The 14,215-nt window shown below is 37.4% G+C and overlaps 1 protein-coding gene and 1 long non-coding RNA gene across 5 annotated transcripts in view; both read left to right on the top strand.

The window, feature by feature from the left end:
• LOC109064510 (dual specificity tyrosine-phosphorylation-regulated kinase 1B-like) overlaps positions 1 to 7,709 on the top strand; it is a 45,631-nt gene extending 37,922 nt beyond the window's left edge. For 3 of the 4 annotated variants that reach the window (XM_042741526.1, XM_042741527.1, XM_042741524.1), the window contains exons 8-11: positions 1,052 to 1,213; positions 3,786 to 4,089; positions 5,071 to 5,174; positions 5,257 to 7,709. In XM_042741526.1, the coding sequence (XP_042597460.1) occupies positions 1,052 to 1,213; positions 3,786 to 4,089; positions 5,071 to 5,174; positions 5,257 to 6,003 (1,317 nt within the window). In that variant the 3' untranslated portion in view covers positions 6,004 to 7,709. The remainder of the gene's footprint in view (positions 1 to 1,051; positions 1,214 to 3,785; positions 4,090 to 5,070; positions 5,175 to 5,256) is intronic. The other variant, XM_042741525.1, reaches the window with a different exon arrangement.
• A 3,101-nt stretch (positions 7,710 to 10,810) lies between these two features.
• Positions 10,811 to 13,490, top strand: LOC122140027. Its single transcript, XR_006156751.1, has 5 exons — positions 10,811 to 10,862; positions 12,147 to 12,258; positions 12,729 to 12,773; positions 12,869 to 12,984; positions 13,062 to 13,490. It is a non-coding gene; the product is annotated as an uncharacterized LOC122140027 (long non-coding RNA).
• Positions 13,491 to 14,215: the final 725 nt, after the last annotated feature.

Raw genomic sequence — 14,215 nt, 5'->3', positions numbered from 1 at the left:
TGACGTACTATGTACGTCTTTTTTTGATGTTCATCCACTTGTAAGAATTGCACTTTAACAGGCATACAAACAGGATATAAGACATTTTATTATTCTCAGCCTTGTCAGCATTTATGCATTATTAAAATATTATAATTATTTTAAAGACTGTGAATATTCAAAACGGGAGATGCTCCAACTTACTCCGATTGGTCCATTACATCGTTTTCAGTAATTGAACAAAAGCTGAAATTAAATATGAATATTAGATGTAAAACCTAAAAAACTAAATAAGGTGAAGTACAAAAAAAAAATTTAAATAATTAAAATTAATTTTTATTTATTAAATTTATATTTTATTTAATGAATTTTTTTTTCTTAATTTTTTTTTTTTTCTTATTTTTTTTTGTGGCTGTTTGTGGCGAGAGCCAGGTTTAGTTACTTGAAAATAATAATCTGAAATTAAAATGTAAAATGAAATGAATACTGGTCTGGACACAAGATCCTGTGCATACGCCCTTTAATCAACTTCTTAAAGGGATAGCTCACCCAAAAATGAAAATTCTGTCATTAATTAGACCTTCGTTCATCTTCAGAACACAAATTAAGATATTTTTGTTGCAATCCAAGAGCTTTCTAACCTTGCGTAGACAACAACGCAACTAAAACATTCAAGGACCAGAAAGGTAGTAAGGACATTGTTAAAATAGTCCATGTGACATCAGTGGTTCAACCTTAATGTTATAAAGCTACGAGTATGCTTTTTGTGCGCAAAGAAAAAAAATAACAATGACTTAATTCAACAATTTCTTCTCTTCCATGATTTCATCAAAAATATCAAAATTTGTGTTTTGAAGATGAATAAAGGTCTTACGTGTTTGGAACAACATGACTGTGAATAATTAATGACATCATTTTCATTTTTGGGTGAACTATCCCTTTAATGTTTTTGAAATTGTTTTCATTTTTTGTTTGTATGTTATTTTAGTGGTATTTTGAATTTTTTATTTGATTTTATTTATATATTATTTAATTTGTATCTTGCTCTAACGCTGTACTGTATCTTTCTCAGGTGGACCAGATGAATAAAATAGTGGAGGTGCTGGGGGTCCCGCCCAACCATATGCTGGATCAGGCCCCTAAAGCACGCAAGTACTTCGACAAGCTGTCCGACGGCCTGTGGACCGTCAAGAAGAACAAGGACATTAAGAAGGTACTTTATCCTTCAGCCTCCGTGAGTAAAACTCTGCTTCTACTTAACCTTTGCCCACCTCCCAAAGACCCCCTCCCTCACCGTCACCTGCTCCGCACCGACGCTCACCTTATCATCAGGAGAGGGGAAGAGAGAAAACTGGGGCTAAAATGGAGGAGGGTGGAGAGGGTGGAAAAAAAGGTTGGGGATGAAATTGAAGCAAGGCTAATGTGTACTAGTGAACCTCCTCCTCTCTCCGCTGACCTGCCGAGGCACGAGGTCAATCAAGACCCCCACCTACAGCATCTGTTCACCTCATCATTGCCATCACCACAATCATTTTCACAGCCATCCACAGTCTGTCTCTAAGATGCTAGGTAGAAACAGGCATGTTAGTTGTTCTTATAGTACAGTATACATCAAAATATGTAAAATAAAAGGCCAAAAATATGTGGAAACCCGTTTTTTTTAAATATTATATACAACTGCAAACAATAACAGAATATAATCCTAGAAAACTGGACCACCTAGTCCACATTAAGTACATTAAGTACAGGATTGGGTGTCCAGATACTTTTGGCCAAACACTACCGTTTAAAATTTTGGGGTCAGTATAAATTTTTTGTGGAAAAAAAAGAAAAAATAATACTTGTGAGAGTGGAAGTACAAAAGATTTTGATTACAAAAATCCTGTTTTATTGAGCTTTTTATTATTTAAAAAATCCTGGAAAAAAAAATATATTATTTTCCACAGAAATACTAAGCAACACAACAATTTTTCAACATTGATAATAGAAATGTTTCTTGAGCACCAAATAAGTATAGAAGAATAATTTCTAAAGGATCATGTGACACTGAAGACTGGAGTAATGGCTGCTGAAAATTATACTAAATTGCATTTTGAAATATATCAACAGAGAAAATAGTAATTTAAAATTGTGATAATATAAGTGCAGCCTTGGTGCACATAAAATACATTCAAAAAAATCTGACCCAGACCGATTGAATGATAGTGTAAATAAAAAAGCAAGGCTTTATAATGAGGTCCCATTTGTTAATAATATTTTACCTTTATTAATCTTTGTTAATGTTAATAAAAAGTTAATTTGTGTTAGTTAACTTGCATGTTAACAAATGGAGCCTTATTGTAAAGTGCTGCTAAAATAACAATGTAAAGATTTAAAGTATAGATATAATGTTGCATGAAAAGAATCAGTATATATTGATATGTATATATTGCATTGGTAGAGCCCTACCTGTTACCTGTTAGCAGCTCTTAGTCTAGTCAGTGACACGCATTGGGTCACAGGTTAAGTGAGTGCAGCCAGGAGCTAGAATGACCCTGATTCCAGTGAAGATAAGTGAAAGTAGCTTCAGGTTAAGACTGTAGAAAGTGTGTGTGTGTACGCCCGCAGATTAAGATGCAAAGGTGATAGCAGGTGGAGGGTAAAAGTCTGGATGAGGTCCTAATACACTTTGTTTTTCAGGATTAATGCCTGGCACTTACTGCCAGCTCATCCAGAGACTCACCTCAAATGCTCCAGCAGTACGCATTTTGTGCTTCCGTGTGTACAATAGAGAAAAAGGTTAAAACATTTGAAAACTTTGTACTCTTTTACAGTGGAGGTGCTGGAACATTTAAGTCTTTTCATAGTATTTATGGACCATTAATTGCACAGATTAGTGTCAGAGTCAAAGGGCCAGTACTTTGTTTATGACAGGGTTCAACAAAAAGGGTTTTCATTTTCTTCATTTTCAAGTTTCTTTACTTGTCCAAACAATCTCATTGGCTTCAACACAAAAATTTTCTCACAAAAATGATTATATTAATATTTAAGGAAGAAAAAGAAAGTGTGCTTACTATAATAATACATTAGTTGAACATTTTGTGCTGTAAAGATGTAGTAATAGCTGGAAGTTATGGAGATTTGTGATGGTGTGTAGTTCTTTCAACTGAAGTTCTTTCAGAAAGTCTCATTGTTGAACCCTGCACGACACTGAGAGCTCCTGTGCAACCGTCGTTATACCCACAAAACCACAAACATCTCTCACTTTCAGCCCCCCTTCACCTGCATTCAGTTATGATTTCTGAGACTGATTAGTTTCCTATTAAAGTCAACATGAAATCAAAATTGCAATACACATGTGTGTTCGGTCTATTAATGAGAGGAGAGGAAAAATGTTTTAAGAATGTATGTACTGCTACGATTTTTTTTTTAGCTAACATGGTAGTCTAATGCTGGTGAATGTTAACGTTAACAAACTTGCATTCACATCATACTCCATTTCGGTATGTAACTTTCATTAAAAATGTGGAACATGCTTTTCATGTTCACGTCACTTCCCAGTGGATGAAAATCAAGCTGAACACTACTTTTTACCAATAAATATTTCATAAAAGTTTCGCTCCGAAGTGGGTTGCAAATGCCATTTCATGTTGACTTTATAGTATTAAAGTAATAATATTAATAGATTTATGTATTTCTTAATCCTTAAATTGGTTGTCACTACTGTAATATGTTTCTAGACTAATATTTGAACTGTTATCTGCACTAAATGCTACACATATGTACCTCATTCTCTTCCCTTCCTCTGTGTTGATTTGTCCCTCCAGGAATATAAACCACCTGCCACGCGACGACTGCACGAGATCCTGGGGGTGGAGACGGGAGGTCCAGGGGGGAGGCGAGCTGGAGAACAGGGTCACGCACCCTGCGACTACCTGAAGTTCAAGGACCTGATCCTGCGCATGCTGGACTATGATCCCAAGACGCGCATCACGCCCTTTTACGCTCTGCAGCACAACTTCTTCAAGAAGACGACAGATGAGGGCACCAACACCAGCAGCTCCACCTCCACCAGCCCTGCCATGGACCACAGCCACTCCACCTCCACCACTAGCTCCGTCTCCAGCTCTGGTAAGTGTGTGGAATGCAGCGGTCACACTAGAGTTTGAGCACGCTAAATTTCTACGAACGTGGCAATGTCACACACTGTGGCATCTTTTTTAAAAACGTATAATGGGGTGTAACAATAAATTGTCACAATATATTGCAATACAAAAATGCAATGATATGCGATGATATGTATTGCGTATGGTTCAGCCAAAATCATATGTAGAAATATTTCATTTTGCATCAGATATGTAATCTCAGGAGGTCGCACATTTGATCTTCCATGTTTAGTAATTATTGTTTATAAATTAAAAATGAAATACATAATTTGCAATTTTGTAAATGTATGTAGTCTGGGACTAAGTATGTGTAAATATTTAGTCAGAATCATGAATTTTCTGTGCACGGGGGAAAAGGACTATTCATGTCAATTCCTGATATAATACCAATTTCAGCATTTTTATAAGCAGTACTTTTTATTAACTGATGTGTATATGTATATATAATGTATATACCATATGTGTAAGAATTTTTTTTTTTTTTTCAACTATTTATAAAAAAAAAAAAAACATTTTAACTTTTTTTGTATGTTCAGAATATCTTGAGATCAGTGTCCTGTATCAAACTGAATCGTGTTATGAGTGTATTGTTACACCCCTAAAACATCCAAAATGTAAAAATATGCAATCTACTCCAGTTTGCTGCAATGCTGCAAATTTAAAGTTTATGTTCTTTAAATTCAGCTAAGAGGTCACGCTGTGACGTATCAGTCTTCTTTTGGTCACACGTCTTCATGTGATACAAATTCACCAGACTTGAACTTTGGAACACAAATTCATATAATCTTGCGTTTCCTATCTCCTGTATATGCATACATATGAATGAAACAAATGGAGTCAATGGAACGAAAAGTGTAGTGTGATCACACCTTAAACCTGTTACTTAGGGATAGTGAAAGAAGAAAACTCTTTTTACATCAGCTCTTTGTCCTTGCTCCCAATCCAGGTGGATCTAGCGGTTCTTCCAATGACAACCGAAACTACCGGTACAGCAACCGGTACTACAACAGTGCAGTCACTCACACGGACTATGAGATGCAGAGCCCACAAGTAAGCAATCGTTGCAGAGCACCACAAAGCTCCTCGGTAACATGCCGAAACGACTCATGTTGATCGCCTCTTCTCTCTCCAGGCTCCGTCTCAACAGCAGTTGCGCATCTGGCCAGGAGGGGACAGCAGCATGGGTCAGCTGTCCAACAGCGGCAGCGACTCCTCCTACCCACAGCTGCTGTTGCACAAGCCGGCGGCCACGCAGCACTCGCGCCACTTCCTGGGCAACATAGGGGGCATGATGGAGCCTCACCATCCCCACCCCATCTACGGCAGCCACCACAGCAACGGCAGACAGCTCCGACAACAGCAGCAGCAGCAGAACCAGCCGCAGGGCCAGGCCTCGCAGGGCCAGCAGGGCCAGGCGCTGATGCCTGTCTCCTCCCCGCAGATGCAGGACAGCATCGAGCTCAGCCTCACCCACCACCACCACCTGGGTCAGTCTTCCATCATGCAGCCGCCCCCGTCGAGCTTGGACTCCAGTCAGTACGGCTCATCCAACCTCCACCTGGGCCTCTCTGCCTTTCGGACTAGGACAGTCATGGCCCCCCAGCAGCCCCCTTCCGCTTCCCAGCAACAGTTGCCCCAGGCCCCAGCCTCCCAGGACAGCATGGTCGCTGCCTCCGGTTTGGGATACATCCCTCCGTGCTACGCCGGCAGCAACAACAATAACAACCCGCCGCAGGGAAGCGTCGGAGTGGGGGGGATGCTCACCGGGGGGCCTCCGCCCAGGGGAGTCGGGGGAGCTGGGGGGCGGCCGGACTCCGAGGAGTCCGCCATGATGGCAGTGTGCGGCAGCGGGAGCGGTCAGAGTGCAGCCAACTCTTGATAAATCTTGAACAAATTCCAAAAGCCATACGAAAATTTTAACGACAACATTACAGTGACAAAAGCGCGACACGTACACACACGCGCGACACGTAGTAAACGTACGACACACATACATGCGCGCGCTGCCACACGTAACAGAATCGCAGAGAAAAACTTGTGAAATATCAGACAGTCGGTTTCGTTTTTCCGTTTTGTTGTTTTGGTTTTGCATGGGGAGAAGGTCAAGGGAGGGATTTGAAACTATTTTTATCGTTATTTTTCTGTTCGTTTGTTTTTCTTTCATCGAAGGAGAAGGGCGGCAGGCGAAGTAGTCGCAACAGAAGGTTTCAGAACGTTTGTTTTTACCATTCTTATATTGTTATTTGATTTTATGTGATTTCAGGACAGGTTTGCAGCGAGAGATTTCTATTGAGGCGAGGAGAGGAGAGTTTTAGGTTGAAAAAAATTGAATGTTTTTGTCAACACGACAGCAGCGGGAGAGAGTACCTTATGCTTTTTTATTTTTGGTTTGTTTTGTTTTGTTTTTTTCCTGAGGTTTTGCCGTATTTGTATATTTTTAATTTATTAAGAATCACTACACAAGGAGAGAGACAGGAGAGGGGTTAGAAAGAGATCTAAATTGAGAGGTGGGTTTATTTATTCAATGTTTTATTTATACAGTTGTTGTTGTTGTTTTTTTTGTTTTTTTTGTCAGACATGATACTCATGAAACTGGGTTTGAGGTTTTTTCTTTCTTGGCTTCATTTTGTTGTTTTTGGTTGCTTTTTTTCTCGTTGAGCATAACCCACACACATATTAACAAACACACAGGCAAGACATACACAAACACATTTTTGTTACTTTTTTTTTAATGTTTCCAGTCTTTATCTCGCTTGACACACTGGCTTATATATCTCAAACTATGAAACAAATCCTACGAATGAAATAAAGCAAATGACAGAAACTGTTTTTAGTCGCCACACAGTGAGCAACACCAACTAACAACTAGAGGAGGAGGCTGAACCATGAGCCGCTTTCACGAGGAGAGGGGGAACGTAACTCGACTTCACATAAAGGAGGAAGTGATACAGGAAAGTCTTGAAAAACATCAAAACATTTTGCCAGAAGGAAAACCAAAATGCTTCCCTGTTGTTCGTTTCAAAAAATAGTCTGCCTTCTTCTTCTTCTTCACCATCTCACTAGACTCTCTCACCCCTCTTTCTTACTTTGGTTTCTCTCTCGCTCTCTCTCTCTTTCTCTCTTTTCTAACTCTCTTTGTTTTTGACAGAAAACTTTGAAAGCGTTAACACATTTGTATTAACTCTGGATATGCTAAGCCAAATCTTGCTGTAGCTCGCTCTCTCTCTCTCTCTCTCTTTATTTTCATACTTACCCCATGTTTCTGTTGGAAGGAAGAGTCTTGGGCGAGATTTAGCAGGAGGGCGGAATACTTCGGTTCGAAGGGACACTGTCACGCCCTCCTGACTCCGGCCCCTCCCACTCTGACTTCATTTCCTGCCTCTCATTTTGTCTTTATTCTCCCCCTCCTCCCCTTCCTCCTTCACAACACTCTGTGAGTGCTGTTTGCCATCAAGTCAAAAAAGTGAACTACTTCTCTCTCGGCTGCTATCTCCACTCTCAACCATGTTCGGATTGCTGCTAAAGAAAACAGACAGATAAATAAATAAATGAATAAATAAATAAATAAAAATGAGAACTTTTTAACCCTCCTGCTTCAGAAAAATGAAAAATAAACCACTGCATCTCATGTATTTATTACTATTTAACAAGGAAAAAAGAAAAAAAAAAGAAAAATCTGTTTTCTGCTGTTTTTTTGTTTGCTTTTTCTGTACAGGTTTTTTTTGTTTGCTTTCTTTCTTGGTACAGGTTGAACAGACAAAAAGCTTGACATTTATATTATGTAACGGAAACATGGTGAACACACACAACATGGTATTAAACAAGTGCCTCGATTTATTGGTCAGCCACTGGACGGAATTGAACAGAAGAGGATTATAGGAGTTTGATCAAGGTTTATTATATGTATAGCTAAAATTCAAGCCTCATGCAACTGTGTAGAAATCCATGACAATTCAAACATCATGTGAGAACTTCATATTGGACGCGAGCGTCATTCAGTATGACTGACCGATAACATATATTTAATTAACTGATGACATCTTCATCCATTATAATCTGTGTACATAGCATCCATGCATCATCCAGTTAACGTTAAAGCAATGTTAGGGTGAAATGTCATTTTCGAGGTTAATTCTAATGACTGGGATTCGAACCTGCCACCTTTGAGGCGCCAGGACCTGCAAACTACCTTATTCTGCTCAGATCAGTGATGATGACTGCTGTCCTTTATGTTCTTAATAACCAGTTAAAACTTGTAATTGGCCTCACTGGCTTCTTTACTTTGTCATTTTTTTCAACACCATCCTTCATGAAAACATAATGTCTGAAGTATTATGATCTCATCGGTTTTGGTTTCTCTATTAAAGAGAGAGTTGCCTCTGTAGGTCCTCCAATCTTGTTATGTTTAGCAGACCTTGGTCACCATAGAAATGTCACACTCACCATGCACTGTCAGAAACATGTCTGAGCACTGATAAACTTTGAAAATGCAGATGTTTCCGAGCTGCTTCTAAGAAAAATACTGATTTTTGTGTCTATTCAGTCATTATTGAAGAGTATAGGAAATATATCTATCTATATAGAAAGGAGGGGTTGCGGGGGACAGTATCTGGGACAATTTGTTGCTCTGTCACCTCTCAATAAATCTTGAAAACCCTCACACAAACCAATACCTCTGTTGAAGTGGAGGAGCATCTAAAGGGATATTTTTTGCTATTTTTAAATTGTGATAATCACAAGATCAGCTAGATTTTTTAGCTTCCATTCCACAGGGAAAGCTAATTCAGATGTTATTGGGAACTTCTTGGTTTGGTAGCTGTGATAGTTTATAGTCACAAGCTGGCTGATGCAATTTTTAATGGCTGTACTGCAAGTCAGAAGTTACTGGAAGTTGCACCTAAAATGTGTATTGCTGGTCTTTTATGAATCACTTGAATGAATTAGACTTACTGTGAGACATTTTGTTAAAGTGTATGGTCTCACAGCAAGAATCAATGTGTATGATTATATATATATATATATATATATATATATATATATATATATATATATATATATATATATATATATATATATATAATTTTAGTACAAGTCAGTCAAAAAGTCCTATTTAACATTCGTATTTTCTGCAAAAACAATCGCTTCCACAATGCTGTTTAAGATCTTAAATGTGCATGCTTCTAAAGTTATAAACCATATTTTGTGTTAAATCTTAAAACAATAGCAAACTTTAGCCTAATGCAGGAACCCGAAACTGAATTTATTTTAAGAAGCATTTAACAGCGTTCGATTTATTTATTTATTTATTTGTTTTCGGATCTTTTTAATGAATAGTTCAACTTTTTTAAGACTTTTATTGATTCGGATCTTGCGGTTGTCGAATCGAACCGACTCAGTGAACTATGAACTGAGCGCACCGAGGACCAGGCGAAGAGTAAGTTAATTTAATAATCAAATAACACACATGTAACAAACAAAAACAGTTGTGTCCGCTCATATAAGAAATAAACTCGTTTTAATTAACCATCTAGAACAGAAGGGGGAAAGTAAAGTTAAAGTCAAATAAAGTTAACGCATTTCAGTATTGTTTAATCTAAATCGATATTAGTCTATAGTCAATACATTTATGAGCTAAATCATATATATATATATATATATATATATATATATATATATATATATATATATATATATATATATATATGGCTATTATCCGCAAATAAACATTTTTCAATTAAAAATTAATTGATAAAATCACATAATAAGCAGCAATACGTGATGACGTTATTTTATTTTATTTTATCCGGTTTATTGAAATAAACTATTCGAAAGAACTGACTGTCATCACTAACGGAGTAATTAGTAGTCGTCACGTCATCAATCAACAGGTGGCAGCGGCGCGCGTCCTGAGCTGCGTGTTATTTACTTCCCCCAAGTAACATTTAAGACATGTTGTTGTCATGGAGCGCATGAGTTTGTCTTTTTGTTGTTCTTTGTACTTTCTTGGCATGCTGCACATCAGCAGAGCTTACACTTATGAGACCGGGGGTCATCTAGAATATAGTAATGTCGTATCCACTGAGCAGAGTCCGTGACATGCAGCCCATGCCAGGCGCGCTCAGGCCGTGGACAGACAGTAGACAGTGAGTTTGTGAAGAACCCTGCGGTTATGCGACCATACCACGTTTTCCCAATGTTCTAGCATGCTCCAGTTCCTCTCGCTGACACCAAAAGTTACCAAACCGTTTGACTAGCTTCTAATTCCTCAAGTTGAACCCTCAGCTCATCCAAGTGTCTCCAGAGCGTAATGCTCGTGGTGTGGTTACAGTAAGATCTCAGTGCGCATGAATACGAGTCTGCTGGGCTTCAGAAGTTCTTCATTTCACCTGCGCTCAGACGAGAACTTTCAACGCTATCTCACGACCAATTCGTACGTATTTTACGAGGTGGCTAATTCGTACGAATTTGTACGACCTCACTCGTACGATTTCATACGATTTGCCTAGACCCCAGTGACGGGTAGGTTTAGGGGCGGGGTTTGGTGTAAGTAATTCGTACAAATTCATACGAATGTGCAACTCGTAAAATACGTACGATTTGGCAAAAATCGTATGAATTTGTACGAGTGTGGTCGTACGAATTAGCCACCTCGTAAAATATGTACGAATTGCCGTGAGATCGGGCTGCAACTTTCTGTATTTTCATTACGACCTCAATGACTGCTATACCTCGTTAACGGTAAGTAGTTATGTAAGATAAATGTGCATTTCAGGGGTTTATAAAATATGCATTTTAATACATAAAAACAAAATATTTGTTTGACACACATTTTTAAACCCACCATATTGTCAGATGCATAGACATGAAAAGCTGTAGATTATTTTTTTGTACTTTTATTTTATTTCTACTGTGAATAATTTAACCTTGTAAAATTAAACATAGGCTATGAAATAATAGTCATACAGTATCTATTTGAAAAGTTCAGATGCAAAAGCTTCTAAATGCCATTTGAAATGTTCTTCTAAGATGAGCATTTTTATCAGATTCCTCTGTGTAGGTTCAGTATTTTCACTTCAGTGACAATGAATAGGTTCTTTTCATTGGCATTTAAGTGAAATAACTGAACATAAACAAAGTTAAAAAATGCTAATTCTGGAAGAAAATTTCAGTCTGCACTAGAGGCTTTTACACCTGAACGCTTGATTTAAAAAAACCACCACTGAAACATTTACTGAACATTTAGACAAAATAAGTTTTCGCATTTGATACGTCAGGCTTTTTTGGCTACTTGAAGAAAAAACAGCTTATGTTTATTTAGAGGCCCAAACTGAGCAAAAATATGAAATTAGTACAGTTGCTGCTATTTCTATGCCCAAAAAGGAAGATAGAATTCTAATAGCTTGTAACAGTATAGCAGACTATTTACATAAAATGCATATACTTAGCAGTTAACACTTTATATTTCCCAATAATATATCCTAGTAAGGTGATATTTAAATGTTTAGTTAGGACTTGGAGATAAAATGCAGCACATCCATTTTTGTCAATTTCTAGATTTCATTATTCCTACAAAATGGGCTTCCTGTCTGTGGTGAGGGAGCACATGTTTCACAAGATTTTTGAACGCAAAGTTTTCGGGCCAAGTTTAGTCTTTGTGTGTGTAAGCTTTTCCTCTCCTGCTGTATAATTTCCTGTTTTGTTTGACCTCTCATATGGTGTTGGTGCCCATCGGTCTATTAAATCATGTGTGAACTCTAGAACACTGGGGAAGACTCGAGGGAAGTGGGAGTTTTGTGCTTGGTGAACCCATGTATTTTGAAGTCAATGCTGCTTATATATCCGAGGATGATTTTGTTGACTCCTGCTATGCAACAGCATCAAGAGACCCAAAGTCTATTCCACAACACAATGTTATTTGTAATTATGGGTATGAAGTGGTTTGAAGCACTCTGCTTTTATTAACATGAATAAACTTTTGAAGGGGAGAAGAACAAATATTAACACCAAACACTGCAATTTCAGGTGTATGGAGGACAGCAGAAGACAAGCAAGTCTCTCACGCTTTCTCCAAAGACAGTCGAACATTATAAGGTTTTCACTCAATGCCTTTTTACTCCCCCAAGTTACTGACATGGTAATGTTTTCATTCTTAAATGTGTCAATATAAAGGAGATAACGTGGCTAGTGGTCACACTTACATCCCGGGATTATTGGGTGAGGTTGCGTTTGAAATTGGGTTTACAAAAAGTCTTGACTGCACATAACTTGAGGAATATATAATTCTTGGATGGAATATTGAACCTTTCTATAATCACTGCCATGGGGGGAAAAAAGAAAAACCTATAAGCGGTCATAAAGAGAACCTGCTGTTTATTGGCATTGAGAATAATAATTTCCAAAATATTTATCTAAAATGTTCTAATTATCTAATATTAAAAGCCATCCTCCATAACATATCAGAGGATTTAATGACAGTTTCTGCAAATTGTAGACGATGAAATTTGGGGAAAAAAATGAAACGGGACAAAGTGAAATTGTTTTTTAAAAATGTATGAAACTGCAAAAATGGAAAAAGTAACATACGAAATAATTAAACCACTACAGAAGTGCCATAGCAAAGTCATGGACCTATAACAATATAGAGAGAAGGTAAGTTATTATAGCCTATTTCACACATATATGCAATATAGTGTGTAAATGCAGAGAAACCGCATTCATTCTTCTTGCTTATCCTGTACCAACAGGTGGGAGGAACTCTACACCGATGCATCTGTTTGTGCTTGTTGTGATTCCACATGTAAAATTGAATAATCTTGTATAGAAAATATCAGAGACTATCAGTCGTTCCAGGGTCTCCAAGGTATGATAGTTTAATTCATTTATAATAAATTTAGTCGTCAATTTATAATTTCAAGTGTTTGTTTATTTCTGTTTTAGGTACCTTGAATAACCTTTTTTGGAGATGCATCTGTGGGGTCTCTGCAAACTTTATGGATTCAACTGAATTCAGTGTACAAGTAGTCACATTTTCTGTATTTTTATTGAATAGTATACTTTCGTTAAAGTACAGCTAACATTCACTGTAATGTCGTCAGAATATAAAAACATTTTTGACTGATCATTCTTTTTCTTTTTCTGATGTCCTCTGACCTCTTTGATGCCTCTCACTGAATGACTTATTCTTAAAGGGATAATCTCACAGTTCATATTTTACCCAAAATCAAGAAATAAAAATGCATAAAGAAAATCTGCATTATGATCTTCTGTTTAAATGTGTTCATAAATCACAGGAATAAAATCTCAAGAGAATTCCCTGACGAGATTAGACATGTGAATGAATATAGAGAACAGACACATTTGAAAATAAAGAGCAGTAACAGATTTCGGCAATCTCTAATGTACTTTCAGATTTGATGGCCATGCTGTGTATGTCTGTATCTGCTCACATCAGATGAAAATGCATTTTAATACACAGATAAAAGGTTTAGACATCTTTAGGGTAACGTATACTGCCTTGTCAATTTGGTGAACCTTCTGTCTCTTCATCTGTTCTCATAAGAAAAAAAACTTCTTATATAAAACCAAGGAGGTCAGACATCAGCAGAGTGAATTTGGGTAAAACTCTGCTGTTAGATTTTGTGATCCTGTTGTATGTCTGTTGCTGTTCAAATTAGAGTAATAAGCTTTCTAGGCTATAAAACAGAGGAGTTTAGACATCACCAGAGTAAATCTGAGGAGCATTAAAGCCATTCTTTATTAAATAAAGGATAACCTCAAGGCTATGATGCCTTGTCGGATTCGGCAACTATGCTGTATGTCTCCATGTGTTCGCAGCAGACCAAAATGCTCTAGATTATGAGAAAACTGAGATTAGACATCACCAGAGTGAATATGGCTACTTTTAAAGCCAACAAATCTCAATAGCAACTACATTTTATGGGTGTATTCATTTAAAGCATAAATAACAATCAGGAATGTTAAACAAAAACAGATTATATATATAATGGGGAACACATGATAGGTAAAAATTGATAGCCTGAATGCACTGTAAGTTGCTTTGGATAAAAGCGTTTGCTAAATGCATAAATTTA

The sequence above is a fragment of the Cyprinus carpio genome, chromosome B16 (assembly GCF_018340385.1).
Source record: "Cyprinus carpio isolate SPL01 chromosome B16, ASM1834038v1, whole genome shotgun sequence".
Lineage (NCBI taxonomy): Eukaryota > Metazoa > Chordata > Actinopteri > Cypriniformes > Cyprinidae > Cyprinus > Cyprinus carpio.
This window is presented reverse-complemented; position numbering and strand designations above follow the sequence as displayed.